Source organism: Marmota monax, unplaced genomic scaffold (assembly GCF_021218885.2).
Source record: "Marmota monax isolate L192 unplaced genomic scaffold, Marmota_monax_Labrador192_F-V1.1 WCK01_AAM20220418_F8-fsc00004, whole genome shotgun sequence".
Taxonomy (NCBI): domain Eukaryota; kingdom Metazoa; phylum Chordata; class Mammalia; order Rodentia; family Sciuridae; genus Marmota; species Marmota monax.
Window position 1 is genome coordinate 14,742,727 of NW_026692881.1, and position 15,318 is coordinate 14,758,044.

The 15,318-nt window shown below is 46.4% G+C and overlaps 1 protein-coding gene across 4 annotated transcripts in view; it reads right to left on the reverse strand.

Moving 5' to 3' along the window:
* Positions 1–13,949: 13,949 nt before the first annotated feature.
* Pyroxd2 (pyridine nucleotide-disulphide oxidoreductase domain 2) overlaps positions 13,950–15,318 on the reverse strand; it is a 31,751-nt gene continuing 30,382 nt past the window's right edge. For all 4 annotated transcript variants that reach the window (XM_058581216.1, XM_046450035.2, XM_058581214.1 and 1 more), the window contains one exon: positions 13,950–14,228. In XM_058581216.1, coding sequence (XP_058437199.1) covers positions 14,095–14,228 — 134 coding nt within the window. In that variant the 3' untranslated portion in view covers positions 13,950–14,094. The remainder of the gene's footprint in view (positions 14,229–15,318) is intronic.

A 15,318-nucleotide genomic window follows, 5' to 3' on the forward strand; every position in this document is an offset into this window, starting at 1 on the left:
CTTCACACTTTTTTTCTCCTAAGATTACTTCAGGAGGTTCATAACATCTGATCATCTCCCTTTGTTGCCATCAGAGTGATTTAAGCTGGGAAAAGAAGTGTGGGCATTCCAGAAAGTTCTGTATATGCTGTGGAGTCTAAGAGGAGGCAGGGAGACCTGGAGGCAGGAAGGTGTCTGGTCTGGGACAGCTGCTGCCTCCAGGCTCACTAATTAGCCTGTGTAAGCTAGGGATGCTGGTGTGCCTGCCTCTGTAGAAGGCCATGAGAGATGTAGGCATCTCTCTAAGCCAAAGCTTGTGTCCTGGAGGCACTTGTCAGCCACCTGGGTCCAGGAAGTAGCTAAATGCAGCAAAATGAAAGAGGCACTCTGCCTTGGATCCATTTGCTTTTCTGTATCTGCCCGAAGCTTTGCTAGGTGAATTGGGTTTTCAGTATGTTGGTCCTCCCTAGAAACATAACATGCTCAGGGGTTAGGAGGTGGGATGGAGGTAACTACAGCACAGAGCCCCAACCCTGGCCCTATGGTTTGGTATGTGTGTTTTAAAAGAGAAAAACGGTAGCTGTTTTGAATGGCCAATGCTAAAATTGTGAAAAAGCCCCAGATTTCAAAATCTGTCCCTCTCCAAAAGGTACAAGGAACTAAATGTTTGAAAATGGTTTTAATTTTCTTTAAGGGCCAAAAATATTGCCCTGGTCTCTTGGTCCATCATGCTAGTTAGTTTCTGACTGTTTTTGAAATCCAGCAGGGGAAGAGAGGGAGAGGTGGATTACACCTCTTTTTGGAATGAGTATGCATAAAAGTATCCAGTAATGTAATTTTTGAATGTGTAACTAGACTTATTTTCTAATAGTCTTGAGTCATAAGATTAGACATTAATTTTAGAAAGCATTTTGAGTCCAAGATGTAATAAAATCATATTCGATGCTGTGAAATATTTTGAAGTGTGTTTTTAAAAGAAAATAATATATTTTGGAGAACTATTAAGGAGCTCAGCTATTCAAAATAAACTATAAAATGCAAATAAAAATGCATTGGGTTATATTTTGAATTTCGGCTCATTGCCTTAGGGATGTGCTTTAGCAACAACGATTACTGAGCCACAGAGATCCCGCTGGGCCTGTCTGCTATAGGCATCTACAACCCAAGTCCTGCAGCAGGATCTACTGCAAACTAATGCTGGTGACACCTTTGTATGTGTTTCTGAGTGTTTTGAGGAAGCTCATTTTTAAAAATGACCAGGCTAGCTGGGTGCGGTGGCACACGGCTATAATCCTAGCTACCCCAGAGGCTGAGGCAGGAGGATTGCAAGTTCAAGGTCAGTCTGGGCAACTTAGCAAGACCTGGGGTATAGCTCAGAGACAGGGGGACCCTGGTTTCAGTCCCTAGTACCTTCGGGGTGGGGAGAGATCAGGTGAAGGTGGCACGGAGAACAGAGAAGTAGAGGAGGCCCAGCCCTGGCGTGCACGTCCGGAAGACATTATACAGCAGCTGGGAAGGAGAAAGACTCTGAGGACTGCTGAACCAGGGTTTTTAAGTTGACTACCATTCCTGACTGGGTGACCTTGGGTGGGCTGAGTGAGTCTTTGCCCCCCATGCCCCAGAGCTTCTTGGGAGTAAATTAAGTCCATTGGGATGGTAGGTGTCTTTGGAGCCCTGGAAAGTGGTTCTTAAGGTCACAGCCATCACTATGTGCTTTCCTAAGGGGTTTGAAAGCATGTAGAGCCTGAGATGAGCATCTTCCAAAGGGATCAGGGTGTCACCCAGAAAAGTCACAAATGCCTGGTTTCTGGGGACTCCAGGCCCCGGGTTGACCATTCACATAGGAACAAAAGATGTGGAAACAATATTCAGAGAAGAAGTTCCCTTCTCTGACAGCCTGGAGCTGCAGAAGACAAAGCTTTTGTTGAGAAAGAAGCTCCCCAGCTTGATCAGAAGAAAAATATCAACCTTGGTCTGATGACTCCAATACCAAAGCTTTGAGGTAAACTGGGACATCGGGAGGCTTGAAGAATGCACAAGTGTCACAAAAGCACATCAAGGGATCCTTGGAGATGGTGTTCATACCCATGTGGGAAGCCACTGATAAAATACAGAACTTTCTAGAACATTGGCGTTCCTCATCCCCTTTTAACCTGAGCCAACCATTTAATGTAGGAGACTGCTATCCCTGTTTTACAGATGAGAATACAATAATACCAACATAAATAAAATGTGGTATAACTAATGAGCAGCAGAGAGGCTCTTGCGTCTCCAAGTCGGGTTTTTACTACCACACAACACTGGAAGTGACAGATTCGTGTAGGAAACGGACTGTTAAACTAGTAAGTAGATGGGGGAGGCTCTGGAGGAAAATGCTTGATCTTAACAGTGCAAAACACTGTGCTTTGTGCCCAGTCTATTATTTCTCTCATTTGACCTGATAATTTCTGTGTGTATGCGTGCATATGTGCCTATGCAGATAAAAATATATCATGCATTTAAAAGTGTATGTCCAATCCAAACAAATCATAATAAAATAAACACCTAGTGCCTACCAGCCAGCTCAGAAACCAGATTATTGCCAGTACTTTAGCTTCTCTTGTAAGCCCTCACTAGCTGAATACCCCTTCTTCCTTCCAAAGGTAATTCTGAATTTTATGTTAAGCAGTCCTTACAATTCCTCTGTATCTATTGTTTTCAGAGTCTTCTGGGTGTTTGCCTGTTTGTTTGCTCATAGTGGCCAGCATATTTGTAGTTGGGAGGATTCTAGACCAGACTAACAAAACTTCTCAGTTTTCTGGGTGAGAAATTCAGACAAAAATGGATAGTACCTGCCTCTCTTCTCCTCTGAACCACCCCAAGTAACGTGGACTCCAGGCGCTCGGCTGTATCTAAAAACAAATGCCATTAGTCATGGACTATTAGAGATCAAAAGGACTTTAAATATCATCTAGGAAGAGTTATCGGAGTGAAATTCTGGCTGAGAGCACAGGAGGAGGAGCCCCCTCCCCATCAGAACCTCTGGGGGCCCGCAGAAAAGGCTCCTGCCTGAAATCCTGCTGGAAGCAGTGGGGGGGGGGGTGTGAGTCAATGGTTAATTATCATCCTAGCCCCCATAAAAATGCTGTTTTCAAGTTCAGTGGAAAGGGATGTGGGCAGAAGCGGGTGGAGGTGGAGAGCACTGAGCACAATATGCTCACAGCAACAAAGGTGCTAGGACCCAGTCCAGTCTGGCTTTGGGCTTTGCTCCACTTTTTAAGCCAGAGCCAGGCCCTGGTCTTAGAGCTGCCTGTTGACATCCTGAGGCTTGATCACAGCCCAGGGACCAACAGGTCCCTCTGGGGAAGGCTCAGTGGCCTGTGCATGGCCCCGGTGACCCTTCTTTGCACACACAGCTTTGGGCAGATGCACAACAGAGGAGGCTTGTTCAGCCCCGAACTCGCCAGCTGACTTGGAGCCAGCCTGATGTAGCCAGGGTTTCCGACTTCACCTCAACCCACCCTCAGCCTGGTCACAGACTCAGTGCCCTCTTTATCCCCAGGTGCCCCGTGTTTACTCTTCTTTGAAGAGCGTATTTCTGGGCGTGTCCTTTTTTTTTTTTTTTTCTCTTCACAAAGTAACTAGAACAATGCCCCTTTACAGGCCAAGGGAGGCTCAGAGATCCTTCTCTAGTTCCGTCTTCTTCCCCCAGGATAACAGCTGCCCTCAGCTTTATGAATTCCTTCCTTGGTCTTACTGGTCTTAGGAGCTATTTTTAATTGACCTGCTACCTCATGATCTGTCCATCAAAGCACCACTAAAAGTGTCCTGTGTGTATATAACTCACCGTTAATTGTTGAGTCGTGGCCTTGCCCTGAATGTCACCCGTGTGCTGGCTACTGATGAGAACAAGAGGGTGAAGGGGAGGGACAGAGGGGTTCTGGTGAGGGATGGGGAGTAGGAGGTGGAAGACAGGCTTGGCTTTAGCAGAGGAAGGAGACACAGAAGATGAAAGAGGAGAGGAGAGAGAAGGCTGAGAAGGAGGAGTTGGAGGTGGCGGTAACAAGCAGGGAGATGGCCAGGGACTAGAACTGAACGAAAGAAAATGAGATAAATATCCACATGTCACGTCCTACCCCAGAGCCTCTGCGTGTTTTCTTATGTAATCCTTACAACACACAGATGACAACACACAGATGACATTCTTATTGTTTTCCATGCTTCCTGGTGAAGAGATGGAGTTTTCAGGAAGGTTAATCGGCTCATCGGATATTCCTCAGCTACGAGGCAGCAGAGTCTGGAATCTAGCAGAATTTGGGCTTCAATCCAGGGCTCTTTCCTTTCTACTGCCTACTTCCCATTAAAAGAATGATAAAGAAGAAAGAGAACAAAGGAAATCGAGGCCAGAGGCCAATGTCGGTAACAGGAGCGCAGGTTTGGAGTCCGGGCAATGCAGTCATCTGGACTATTCTTCAGTTGGAGCCTTGGGAAGAAAAACAAGGCTCCCCCACATCCCTTCACACACCCTAAGGCCAAGTGGCGCATGGGAAGAACTATAAATTCAACCAGTAATCTTCAAGGCCCTGATTAGTCCTGTCTAAATTTTGTCTTCTTTACTGATAACCCAATGGCTCAGCCCTTCCTAGCAATTAAGCCTCTTGAGACTGAGCACTTGCAGAGTGGGCTGTCTCCAAACTGTCCTCTGCCCTTGCACAAGGTGGCAGTGCACGGGGAAGAGGAATTGACGAAATGCACCCCTCTACCCCCTGCTTCTCCTTGCTTCAAGGTGATGCAGACATGGCTCCCCAATACTCCATCACCCCCTGATCCTAGTGCGCATGGATTCCTCTCCTGGATCATGTGCCCCACTCCCAGCCATCTGTACCTGCTACAGCACACTTGCCATCTAACACCTCGATGTCCAAACCAACCCAAATCCTCCAGAATCTCACCATTTGTCTTATTTATGGTGCTGGAGCACAAAATAGAAAAAGCGGCCCCCTCCTCTCTTTATTCCAAACATTTGAAATGGAACCTGGGGACCTGGAACAATGTGGGTGTGGTCTACACAAGTCCTTTACTAATTTCTCATGATTCTCTTCATCCATGTCCTTCAATGACTGCTCCAGGCTTAGTCCCACATATCTCCATTGCTTATTTGCTTTCCGGAGTCTTCTCAAGGTTAGGGACTTCATGTTATTTTCTGCTCTGCCCCTCGCACCTAGCACACACTGTACCTGCCACATGGTAGTCTCTTAGTACATGCTTGGGAAATGAATGGCTGCATGGACAAGTCCTCCTATGCTGCTGTAACATATAGCACCCCCAGTCAAAACTAAGCATTATTAAAGCAACATTCTGGAAGGCATCTTATTTACCTGCCTTCTCACTGGGGGAATAGCAATCTTTTTTTCCCCAAGTTCCCTGGGAGAATTTCCAGTACAGATTTATAATTATAATGATAGCCAGTGAGGTTTTTGCCATAAGCTTCTATACACAATAGCAGACTTGTGAGACTGTCTAAACCTACTCTACAGAGAGAATCATATACGGTTTACTATAAACTTAAGCATAATTATATGCTGTGAACTAAAGATACACAGTGGGATTCTGATATTAATTCCCAGTCACTCCTCACCCAAAGATTGATGAAAATCTTTAGCTCAGTGCGGTTAAGGAAGTGACCCTGTTTCCACCTGGTTTGGATTGATCCTCTATGTGTTGCTGGTCCCTGGATCCCACCTTCCAGGCTGTTTCTGCCCCACACTGGTCGGTACTGGAATGTTCAGCTCCTCCTACCAGGATCCTTCTGTTAGCAATCGCAAGACCTTCTTAGGTCCTGTTTGCACTCATACATAATTCAGATTTTAAATTAAAAAGATGAAAATGGAATGATTTGGACAACAGGTCACAGAATATTAGAGTTAAAAGATATATTAAACATAATTGAGTCCAGGGACTATTGTTTTCTATCTCAGGGGCCAGCACCAATCAATGCTGTGTTCAGATTTTTCCAGAAAGAATACAATGATCATCTGGTGACGTTGGCCACCAGGGAAGGATGAGGAGTTCCTGGATAGGTCATCTATTTGCCCTCCTTACAGAAAGAAGGGATGTTCTATAGATGAAGAGAGGGCAGGGGTCAAGTTGAAAAGAGCATGGGTAGTTTAGGAAAATAGAAACCTGATGGCAAAAATAGTGTTTATTCTACTCAATATCAATTGATATTCAAAAGCACTTTCAAACCAGCAAGGCTGGTGGCAAATTGAAAAATAAGAACAAGAATGCTTGGCCCTGACATGACTGGTTTGGGGCAAAACAGGTCTAAATCCACACAGGAGTGAAGCAACCACCTGGGACTCCAGCTGAGTCCCGTCCTGAGTGTCAGCAGGAGTCATGGGGACCTGGAGGTCATAAACCACCCACCCCCTCTTTCTTGGGCCAGGTACAGTGAACTTTATGGGTCAGACTTGTTAGGAGGACTTTGACTCCAAACAGGTTCCTTCAAAACCCTCTTTCAGCTCCAGCAGAAGGGAAGTTGTGGTTCCATGAGGACAAATCAACTGGGTCCTGGGATGTTAAATGTTGAAGCCATTTCAAAAGCTGTAATTTAAAGAAGAGAAGAGAATGATACTGTGCTAAGACACAACTACAGATATTCACCACACAGAATTACAGAGAAAACCACTGCTCATCAATCAAAATAAATCAATGGGATAAAAAGTAACACACCTTGTAAACTGCGTGGCCCTCTGAATTTTGATGTTAGAAGTAAAATATAAATTGGCTATTTTTAAAATTTCAAATTTAAAGCTAAAATGTACCATTATAAGGACTTTTTAAGTATGGAAAGTCATATATGCCTAACGGGCTATTGCATGTATATTAAATGACTTATTCTGAATGGAGGTTGAGAATAATATGGAGAATGCTTGTTATGAATATAAGTGAAACCACGGAATTGTCAGGATGACAATTTGAACCAGGATGATCAAAACCAGGGGATGAAAGTGTCTCACAGGAAAAAGCCATCTTTCTTTCTTTCTGGGCTAAGGGTAAATGAATGCTATGTTCATATGTAGTCAGGTCTCTCTAGATGTTTTTTTTTTTTTTAACTATCAGGTATCAAAATATTGATAACATTCGTGCTCAAGAGATATAACCTTGGGTAATTTTTTTTTCTTTTGCTAGTTTCAATTACATCAGTCCTTCTTTATTGTAGCGATATTAGAAAAAAGATCAACCAAAGTAAAATAAAATAACATTCATAATTCTACCCTGGAGAGATACTGTCTTGGTGTTTTCTGTCCTGACATTTTAATATGAGGATAGACATGTCAGCTCACTTACTTTATTCGATTGTGATTGTACTGTGTAGCTGATGAATATTTATAAGCACCATCCTGTCCTCTGGGTGGAAGTTCATGGGCAGTCAGATCACAGAGCGGTCTGTAACCCGACCTGGTCTCTATGCTGCAAAAGCAGATGTTAAGAGGAGAAAGCAATGTGATGGACGACCTGCTCCGCTTCACAGAGGCAGCCCCTTCCCCTAGAATCTGACGAGCTCTTCACTTTTGTCCTAGAACAAAGCAGTGAAGGGCAACCTGGCTCAGGGAAGCCCTTGTCCTTGCCCAATGTCAAGTGGCCCTGCAGACGCACTTGACCAGGAGCAGGCCTGCATCTTCCCAGCACCCCGCTGAGAAAGGGGTGTCAGCCAGGCTCCCAGAGGCTCTGCTGGTGCATAACACAGGAGCAGACACCATGTCCCCGGCTTTGGGCTCAAGCTGGGAGTCCTCTCAGGAAAGGGAAGGGACACCCTCAGTTCCCTGATGCTGCTGCAACTGGGACAGGAGGGACACCTGGAGAGAGGCAGTGAGGGCTGCTCCTCCCCTGAAGCCTCTTTCTGTTCCCAGCTGGGTGTAGAGACTGGAAGAGGGAAATTCCAGCCCAGAGAGCTGTTAGCCACTGAGGCCCTGCATTGGTTCCCTGGGCTTTGCAACAAAGGGCCCAAGATGGGGGGGGGCCGTGTGTGCTTAAAACAACAAAAATGTATTTTCTTCCAGTTCTGAAAGCCAGAAGTCCAAAGTCCAGTGTCACTTGGGCCATGTTTCCTCTGAAACCTCTAGGGGAAGGTCCCTCCTGCCTTTTCCATTCCTGGTGGCCCCAGGTGACCTCAGTTTGTGCCTCTATTGTCAGTGGCCATCTTCTCTGAGTCTGTCTCCACATGGCAGGGTGGGTGTCTGTGTGTGTGCACACCTGTGTGTATGCCTCTGTCCCAATTTCCATTTTTTCAGGACACCAGTCATATGGGTAGGGTCCACTCTCATGAGTCCATCTGATTGATTACCTGGGCAAAGGCCTTATTTCCCAATAAGGTCACATTCCTAGGTACTAGGGACTAAAATTTCCATCTGTCTTTTGGGGGGCCACAATTCAACCTGTAACAGGACTACAGTAGGAAGCCTCTTTTGCTACTTCAGGTGTATCTGGAGGGATCAACTAAATCGAACAGCTTAAATACCTGAAAATCCTATAAATTTCCCTAACACACTTCCAGAGCCCTCAGAAAGTCTTTTCTTTCTTTTTGTTCTATTTATTTATTTAGTGGTATTGCAGCTTGAATCCAGGGCTTTGCACACACCCAGCAAGTGCTCCACCACTGAGTTATATCCCTGACCCTTTTTAAAGTTTATTATTTTGAGACAGGTACACACTCAGTTCCCCAGGCTGGCCTCCAACTTGAGATCCACCCGCCTCAGCCTCCCGAGCCTCTGGGACTAGAACCGCATGCCACCATGCCCAGCACCTCAGAAAGTTTTTTTTTTCTGGAAGTGGGGGTGGGGGTGGGGAGTGGGAGTGGGACCATGACAACTATAACTTTAGAAAAGTCACTTGACTTCTCTGGACTCCGTTTTCTAATTTATTAACCAAACTAAAGCAGTGACCTTCAAGATGTTGGCCTTGGAACTGAGCATCATTCTGACGACTAGAAACTGACCCCAGGACACAAATCTTTCCCGTGGTATTATTCACAGCATGCTGTTCTTCCATCAGGAATATTTTCCCAGGCTACACTGGGAAACTGTGTAGTTCCTACAGGTGGCTCACACGTGTCCCACGGACTCTTCCTCTTATGTACAATGAAGGGCTTCTTGCCAGCAACCCACAAGAATTTGCTATTCATAAACTAAAAATGCAGTTCCCAGAGTTTACTGAGGACTCAGATTTGTTTTTTATACACTATACTTTACATAGGCGGATTTTTTTTCTTTTTAATGGGCTCTTTGGCAGTTGTTTTGAGCTGCTGTGGTTTTTAGTCACTGTTACTCATATTTTTATTTATAAATTACCATTAGTCTTGAGCCCTCATTATCCATGTAGCCTGATGAAAGTTTTTGATCTGTCCTAGAGTGGGTAATAATGAGTCTTTACTTCTAGAGAGAGTTTTTGGTCTGTAAAATTGTCCAATACTTAGATGTGATATGTAAATGAATCACTGCTCAATAATTAATCTTTCATGTGTCCCTACTGATAAAGGAAATAGATACATAACCCACTTACAGTTTGCTTGTATGGCAGGGTGATCATTTGTCTCAGTTTTCCCAGGGCTGAAGGATTTGCCAGGATCCAGAGCATCAGTGCTAAGATGGGGGAAATCCTAGGGTGACTGCCACATTTTGTCACTCTATTACATAGGGGCGTCACAACGATGGCTTGCTTACCTGTGGATTTGAACTATTCTAATCACTCTCACCTTACGATCAAGGTTAGCATAATAAAATGAGTAGGGTTATTTTTGCCCTCAGAGGGAATTCACCTATAATGTAAATCAAGTGCCCAGTGGCAGGCTCTTCTCCTTCAGCATACACAGAAAGTGAGTCATGTGAATTGCGTGATCAACAGGTTTAGGGCAACATCTTCCTTTGATTCCGCTGCAATTCTCAGCCCCACTTCACCTAATTCCCACACTCAGGAGAGAAGTGGAACGGGTCGGGGTGTGTGTGGGGATATTGGTGTCCTTTGACTCCATGTGATAGGCCTCGTCAAAAAGTTTAGGAACCACTGGTTAAAGGACTTGGAGTGCTCCTCCCTCTCTACCCCACCCCACAGCTTACACCTTGACCTAGATCAAGCTTCTAGCACATGCTAAGGATAGGAATCAGCCTCAAGAAGCATCTCCCAAGGTCCCTGCTAAGATGTGCCTGAAGGGTAGGCAGCTCTCCTCGCCTTGGGAAGATTTCCAGGACGGCTTCCTTGGTTTGTGTCCACTGTGGGTGGTCTAACCGGGCTCCGTGGGGTCATAGGAAGGAGGGGATGGAGGCAAAAGAGCTTGCCTTTTTTACATGTGTATCTTCAGTGTGTCAGACCTTGGGTGAGGGGCTTTTGCTTTTGACTTAATTTAACTTAGTCCTCGGAAGAACGCGGTGACATATTGCTGTCCGCCCTGGTGATGGTCAGGACCTGAACTGAAATTCAGGCCTTCTTGCCTCCTCCACACGGCTCACCTCAAGCCCTGGTCTCTCCCACTGGATCAGCTGCCTCTGTGGTCCCAGGGAACCCAGGACTCCACTCACCTGAGCAGAGGTCACCTTCAAACCAGAAAGGCACAGAGCCTTAAAAAGCCCAAACAAACCAACTTCCAGAGGTTGACAATTTAAAAATAAAACCAACATGAACCCAGCCTGGAACGGAAGCTCCTCACGGGTCCATCCTGAGAATTCATTGCTCCCAATTTACCTCAAACCCTGGGTGACCCCAAGCCCACTGCTGAGGCTGCTCTTGGGGACAGAGCATGCCAGCCACCATAAGAGGCTGCGGAACATCAGCGGGAGGCAGGTTGCCCTTCGCATACCATCTCCTTCTCCTAACTTTTGTATCTGTTTAACACAGGAGAATTTCTACCATATCTTTTTTGGAGGAATTGTCCTTAACCGTGGGTAGGTGACCATATTGTGACCTGATTCCTGCTCGGCCCAGAGCTTTTTCTGTTCCCTGGCAGGGGACAGACATAGCATTCCAGTTAGTGTTAGTGTTGGGACCGCTATTTATTTACCTGCTAATCCCACTATGGTGGAATGAATTTACTCCACTGTTATAACTCACCCTGCTTCCTGTCCTGATGGGTTCCTATAATTCACACCTGACTGCACCATTATGTCCCCACTTCCTGGGCTGAGGGACAGAGGTTGGAAGCTGAGTCTTGGGGTGACTCACATTAAGACGTTGCCCTAGACAGAAGAGAGGTTTTCTCCTTATAGACGGAGGAGGGTTAGTATAAAAACAGTGCTGGCTTTTTTCCCCTCCTAATAACCAGTTCCTCTTTAGGCCATCCCTGTCCGAGGAACTCTGCATACTATTATTAAACTACTTCCCAACTCCAAATATGGGCTGCCCCAGTTTCTGCAAAGTGCAGATGAGTTTGTGACTTTTCTAGTACAAACCCAGCCCCTGGGTTCCCATCTGCTCCCAGCCCTTGACAAAATGCAGGTCATTCTCGCAGTCCCCAAGAAGGCTCTGGTGGAGAGATGTCTGTTGCCCTAGGGTTTGTTACTTTCAAGGTTTTGCAGACACCTTTAAAAGCTCCCAGGAGCTGCAATTACAGCTTCTCAAATCCAGGCTCCACGGCCAGGGTCTGTCACCTGTTGTTTGGCAGAGGCAAACTGCATTTGCATTGAGGCTGCTGGGGGCAGGGCTCTTGTACAGGGATGACAGTGGACCATGCTGGACTCCGGGTGACATCCTTACATTGGGCTCCTGGCCAGGACAGACAGTGGGGTGTGATGTGCTGAAGATCTTGCTCTAGTGTCCTGATGACAAGGTCCCATTCCTAAGTCACTTCCACCTCTGGAGAGCTCATTTGGGTTCTTGGGAGAGCCATGGGGGTGCCAGGAGTTTGCCTCTTGGCCACTCACATTCAGTAGTCTGACCATGAGTAGTCACTTAGACTGGTCAAGGGATCGGCAATGTGTAAAGTCTCCAGCATCCCCCCAAAACCCCACGTTGGCTGGAGACGAAGCCTGCCTTCAGCCAGGTGCCAGGTGCTCGGGAAGTGCACGGTGGCCGGTCCTGGTTCTGCTGTTGCTCTTCACACATCCTCCTCCATCCCACTGTGAGCTCCTGACCCCACCTGCTGTGTGCCCATTCCCACCTCCTTGTCTTTGTCCCAGTGGAGTTGGCAGAGCTCCAACGCCCTCACCCCTCACACTCACCAACTCGCCCTCCTGGGCTCCCTCCAGCTCCACCTTCTCTGCTGTGAGAACTACCTCCAGCCCCGCAGTTCACAGGCAGCCCACCCTCCTTCCCTGTCTCTCAGTGTGTGTGAACAGTCAGGGCCCTGGAGCTGTTCATGATTTTCACATGGGTGTCCTCGTCTTCCCCACTAGACTGTAAACACTGGGGCCCAGGACCATGGCTTCCGATTCATGGACCACCCTTCACAGAAGGTGGCGAGCAATCATGGGACTTAACGCCACAAACCAGCTGTGTCCTCATTGGATCCGGACTGTAGCTTCCTGCTTAGACCATGACTTTTGATATCAGAAAGACCGAGGTTTAGATCTTTATTTTTTAAAAATACCTTTATTTTGCTTATTTAGTTTTTTTATATGGTGCTAGGGATTGAACCCAGTGCCTCACATGTGCTAGGCAAGTGCTCTACCACTGAGCCACAACCCCAGCCCAAGGTTCAAATCTTAACTATATCACCTGTCAGCTCTGTGACTATGGACACACTGTGTGACATCATTATGCTTTATACCTCATCTGTACAATGAAGACCCATGTTTAAGAACCCGGGGTCATGCAGATTTAAGTGAAGTAATGCATGTGACATGTGGGTCTGGTACACGAAAGCAGGGCTCATGAAACAGTGATCATTATTAGTATGATTTTTTGGGGGATGGGGGGCTGGTATCTGCTACATTGAGAGCCAACAAAAAACAAATTAATGGAGATGCTGGTTTTAGGAGAGGCATTCAAGAGAGAACGTTGAAATGAGTTTTAGAAAATCCAACAAGGAGAGAAATCAGAGGCTAACACATCCCACTTCTCCAGCCTCTCAGCAGCCTGCAGACCGATGTGTTCAGCGGGCCCTCCAGGCAGCACATAGCTTTCCCTAGAGGCCTGTGAAGAGCAACTGTGTTTGACTCTGAAAACCAGTGCTTGTCTCTTGACCTTGTATACAACAAACAGCCTCTGAGGAAGGTAGTTCCAATTACAGTCACAGAGTTGGAGGAGCTCTTTCAAGCAGATTGATTTATTGGACCAGAAATACAGCACAACAGCCCACACAGATCTCTGCCTTTGGCAAAGTGCCCTGCCTGCTTCCTTCCCTCTTGCCCTGGTATATTGATCTGTATGTGTGAGCTGGTAGTTGACTGTAGAGGGGTGTGTGTGTGTGTGTGCGTGCACAGAATGGAAGCTCCCAACTTTGGGGCCCTCACACGAAGGCACGTTCGGTGTCTTCAATGGAAGGGAATCTTACCCATTCTCTTTTTGTGATGGCTTTCATTTCAGGTGGTCCCAGAATATTCCAAAGGCCTCTCATTCTGTCTGATCTGTCTGTTTTTGAGTGTAGTAAAAAATCGTTTTTTTTTTTTTTTTTTCCAGAAAGGAAGAGCCCTAGTTTCTGTTATGTATCTTGTGCCAGCAAAAGAGCACCATCCCCTTAGTCACAGAAGAAGTGGGGACTCTGAAGAGTGAGGGACGATCCTGAGGGTAAGTGGTGCAGAGCCGTAAGTCAACCCTGGCCGTCCAGCTCCATGGCCTCAGTGATGGCTGACTCCAGGCTTCACCCTTCTGCAGGATGGAGCCCAGGGACCAAGGGAGCAAATTCCAGAACACAGGGCCTTTATGAGTGGGACTACTTAGAAATATAGGGCACAATTTTAATTCATATTGTCAGACATCTCTTGCATCCACCCTGTGCTTGGCTGTGTGGCCTTCTCCCTTATATGAGGCATTGGCTGCTGTTAAGATTGCTACAGACTTAGTGGTGTCAAGCAGCACACATTTATTATCCCAAAGTTTCCAGAGGTCAGGGATCCCTTGTGGAGGGTCTCAGAAGCCTGTCATCCAGGGTTGGCTGGTCTGTGTTCTCATCTGAAAGCTCAACTGGGGAAGCGTCCACGTCTCTGCTCACGTGGTTGTGGGCAGCATCCAGTTCTCTGAGGCCAATGCCCAAGAGCCTTGGTCATCTGGGGGCCACTCAGTTCTTGTCACATGGGGTTTCCCAGTGTGGTCATTTGCTTCCTCACAGAGAGCCAGGAGTCCTGTAAGAGCCAGAGTCCTATAAGATGGGTGCTGTCCTCTTATGTGACATAATCATCTCCATTCCGTCACCTGGTTGTATTCTGTTGGTTAGAAGCAGTCACGGGTCTCACCCACACTCGGGGCAGGGGTTCACATGAGGGCAGGGATTCTAGCAAGTGGGGATCATGGATGAGGCACTGTGGGTCTGTTCTGTCTGTTCTCCACTTCCCTTTTTTCTTTCTCCTCTTACTCTCCTCCTTCATTCTCCCTCTGAGTCTAGACTCAGCACAGGGCTTGGCTGGTAAATGAGAGCTGTGTAGTAATGACGCTAATAAGGAACCTCACTATGTTCCAGGCATCGAGTAGGGTTTTTAAAACATACATACAGAAAGCTGCAATATGCCAAGTGTAGAGCCTGATCAAGTTTTCAGAAACTGAATATAGCAGTGTAACCATCAGAGAGATGAGATTGCAGACATTACCAGCACCCAGAAACCCTCCCTAGGCCCCCTTCTAAACCCCAACACCCTCAAAAGGGAACCTCTTACAGGAAAGATTACTTCAGCCTGTTTTTGTCCATTTTATAAATGGATCCTGCAGCATGAATTGCTCTGCATCTGGCCTCTGCCTCAACACAGTACTGTGGCTTGGTTCTGGAGAGCCAGTTCCCAATGCTGAAAGGCATCTCATCATTCCATGTACCACAGTCTTCTTATCCATTCCACTATTGGTGGCCATTTGGGTAGTGTCTGGTTTGGTGGTATTGCAAATAATGCTGCAGCTATAAACAGACTAGTCATAGGTTGAGAATTCCTAATCTGAAATCCAAAATGCTCTGAAATTCTACACTTTTTGAGTGAGAATACTCAGAGTTTCAGATTTTTGGAGATTTCCAATTTTTTATTTTCAGAGTGAGGATGCACAACCAGTATGGTTGATGAAAATATTTCAAAATCTAGAAAACTCCAAAATCTGAAGTTCTTTAGTACCATGCACTTCCCATGAGGGATAATTAACCTGTGCATAGCTCTTGGTGAGCGCATAAGCATAACTCTGGTGGCTGCTCACCTGGGTGTGGAATTTCTGGGGCATACGGTTTGTCACATGGCG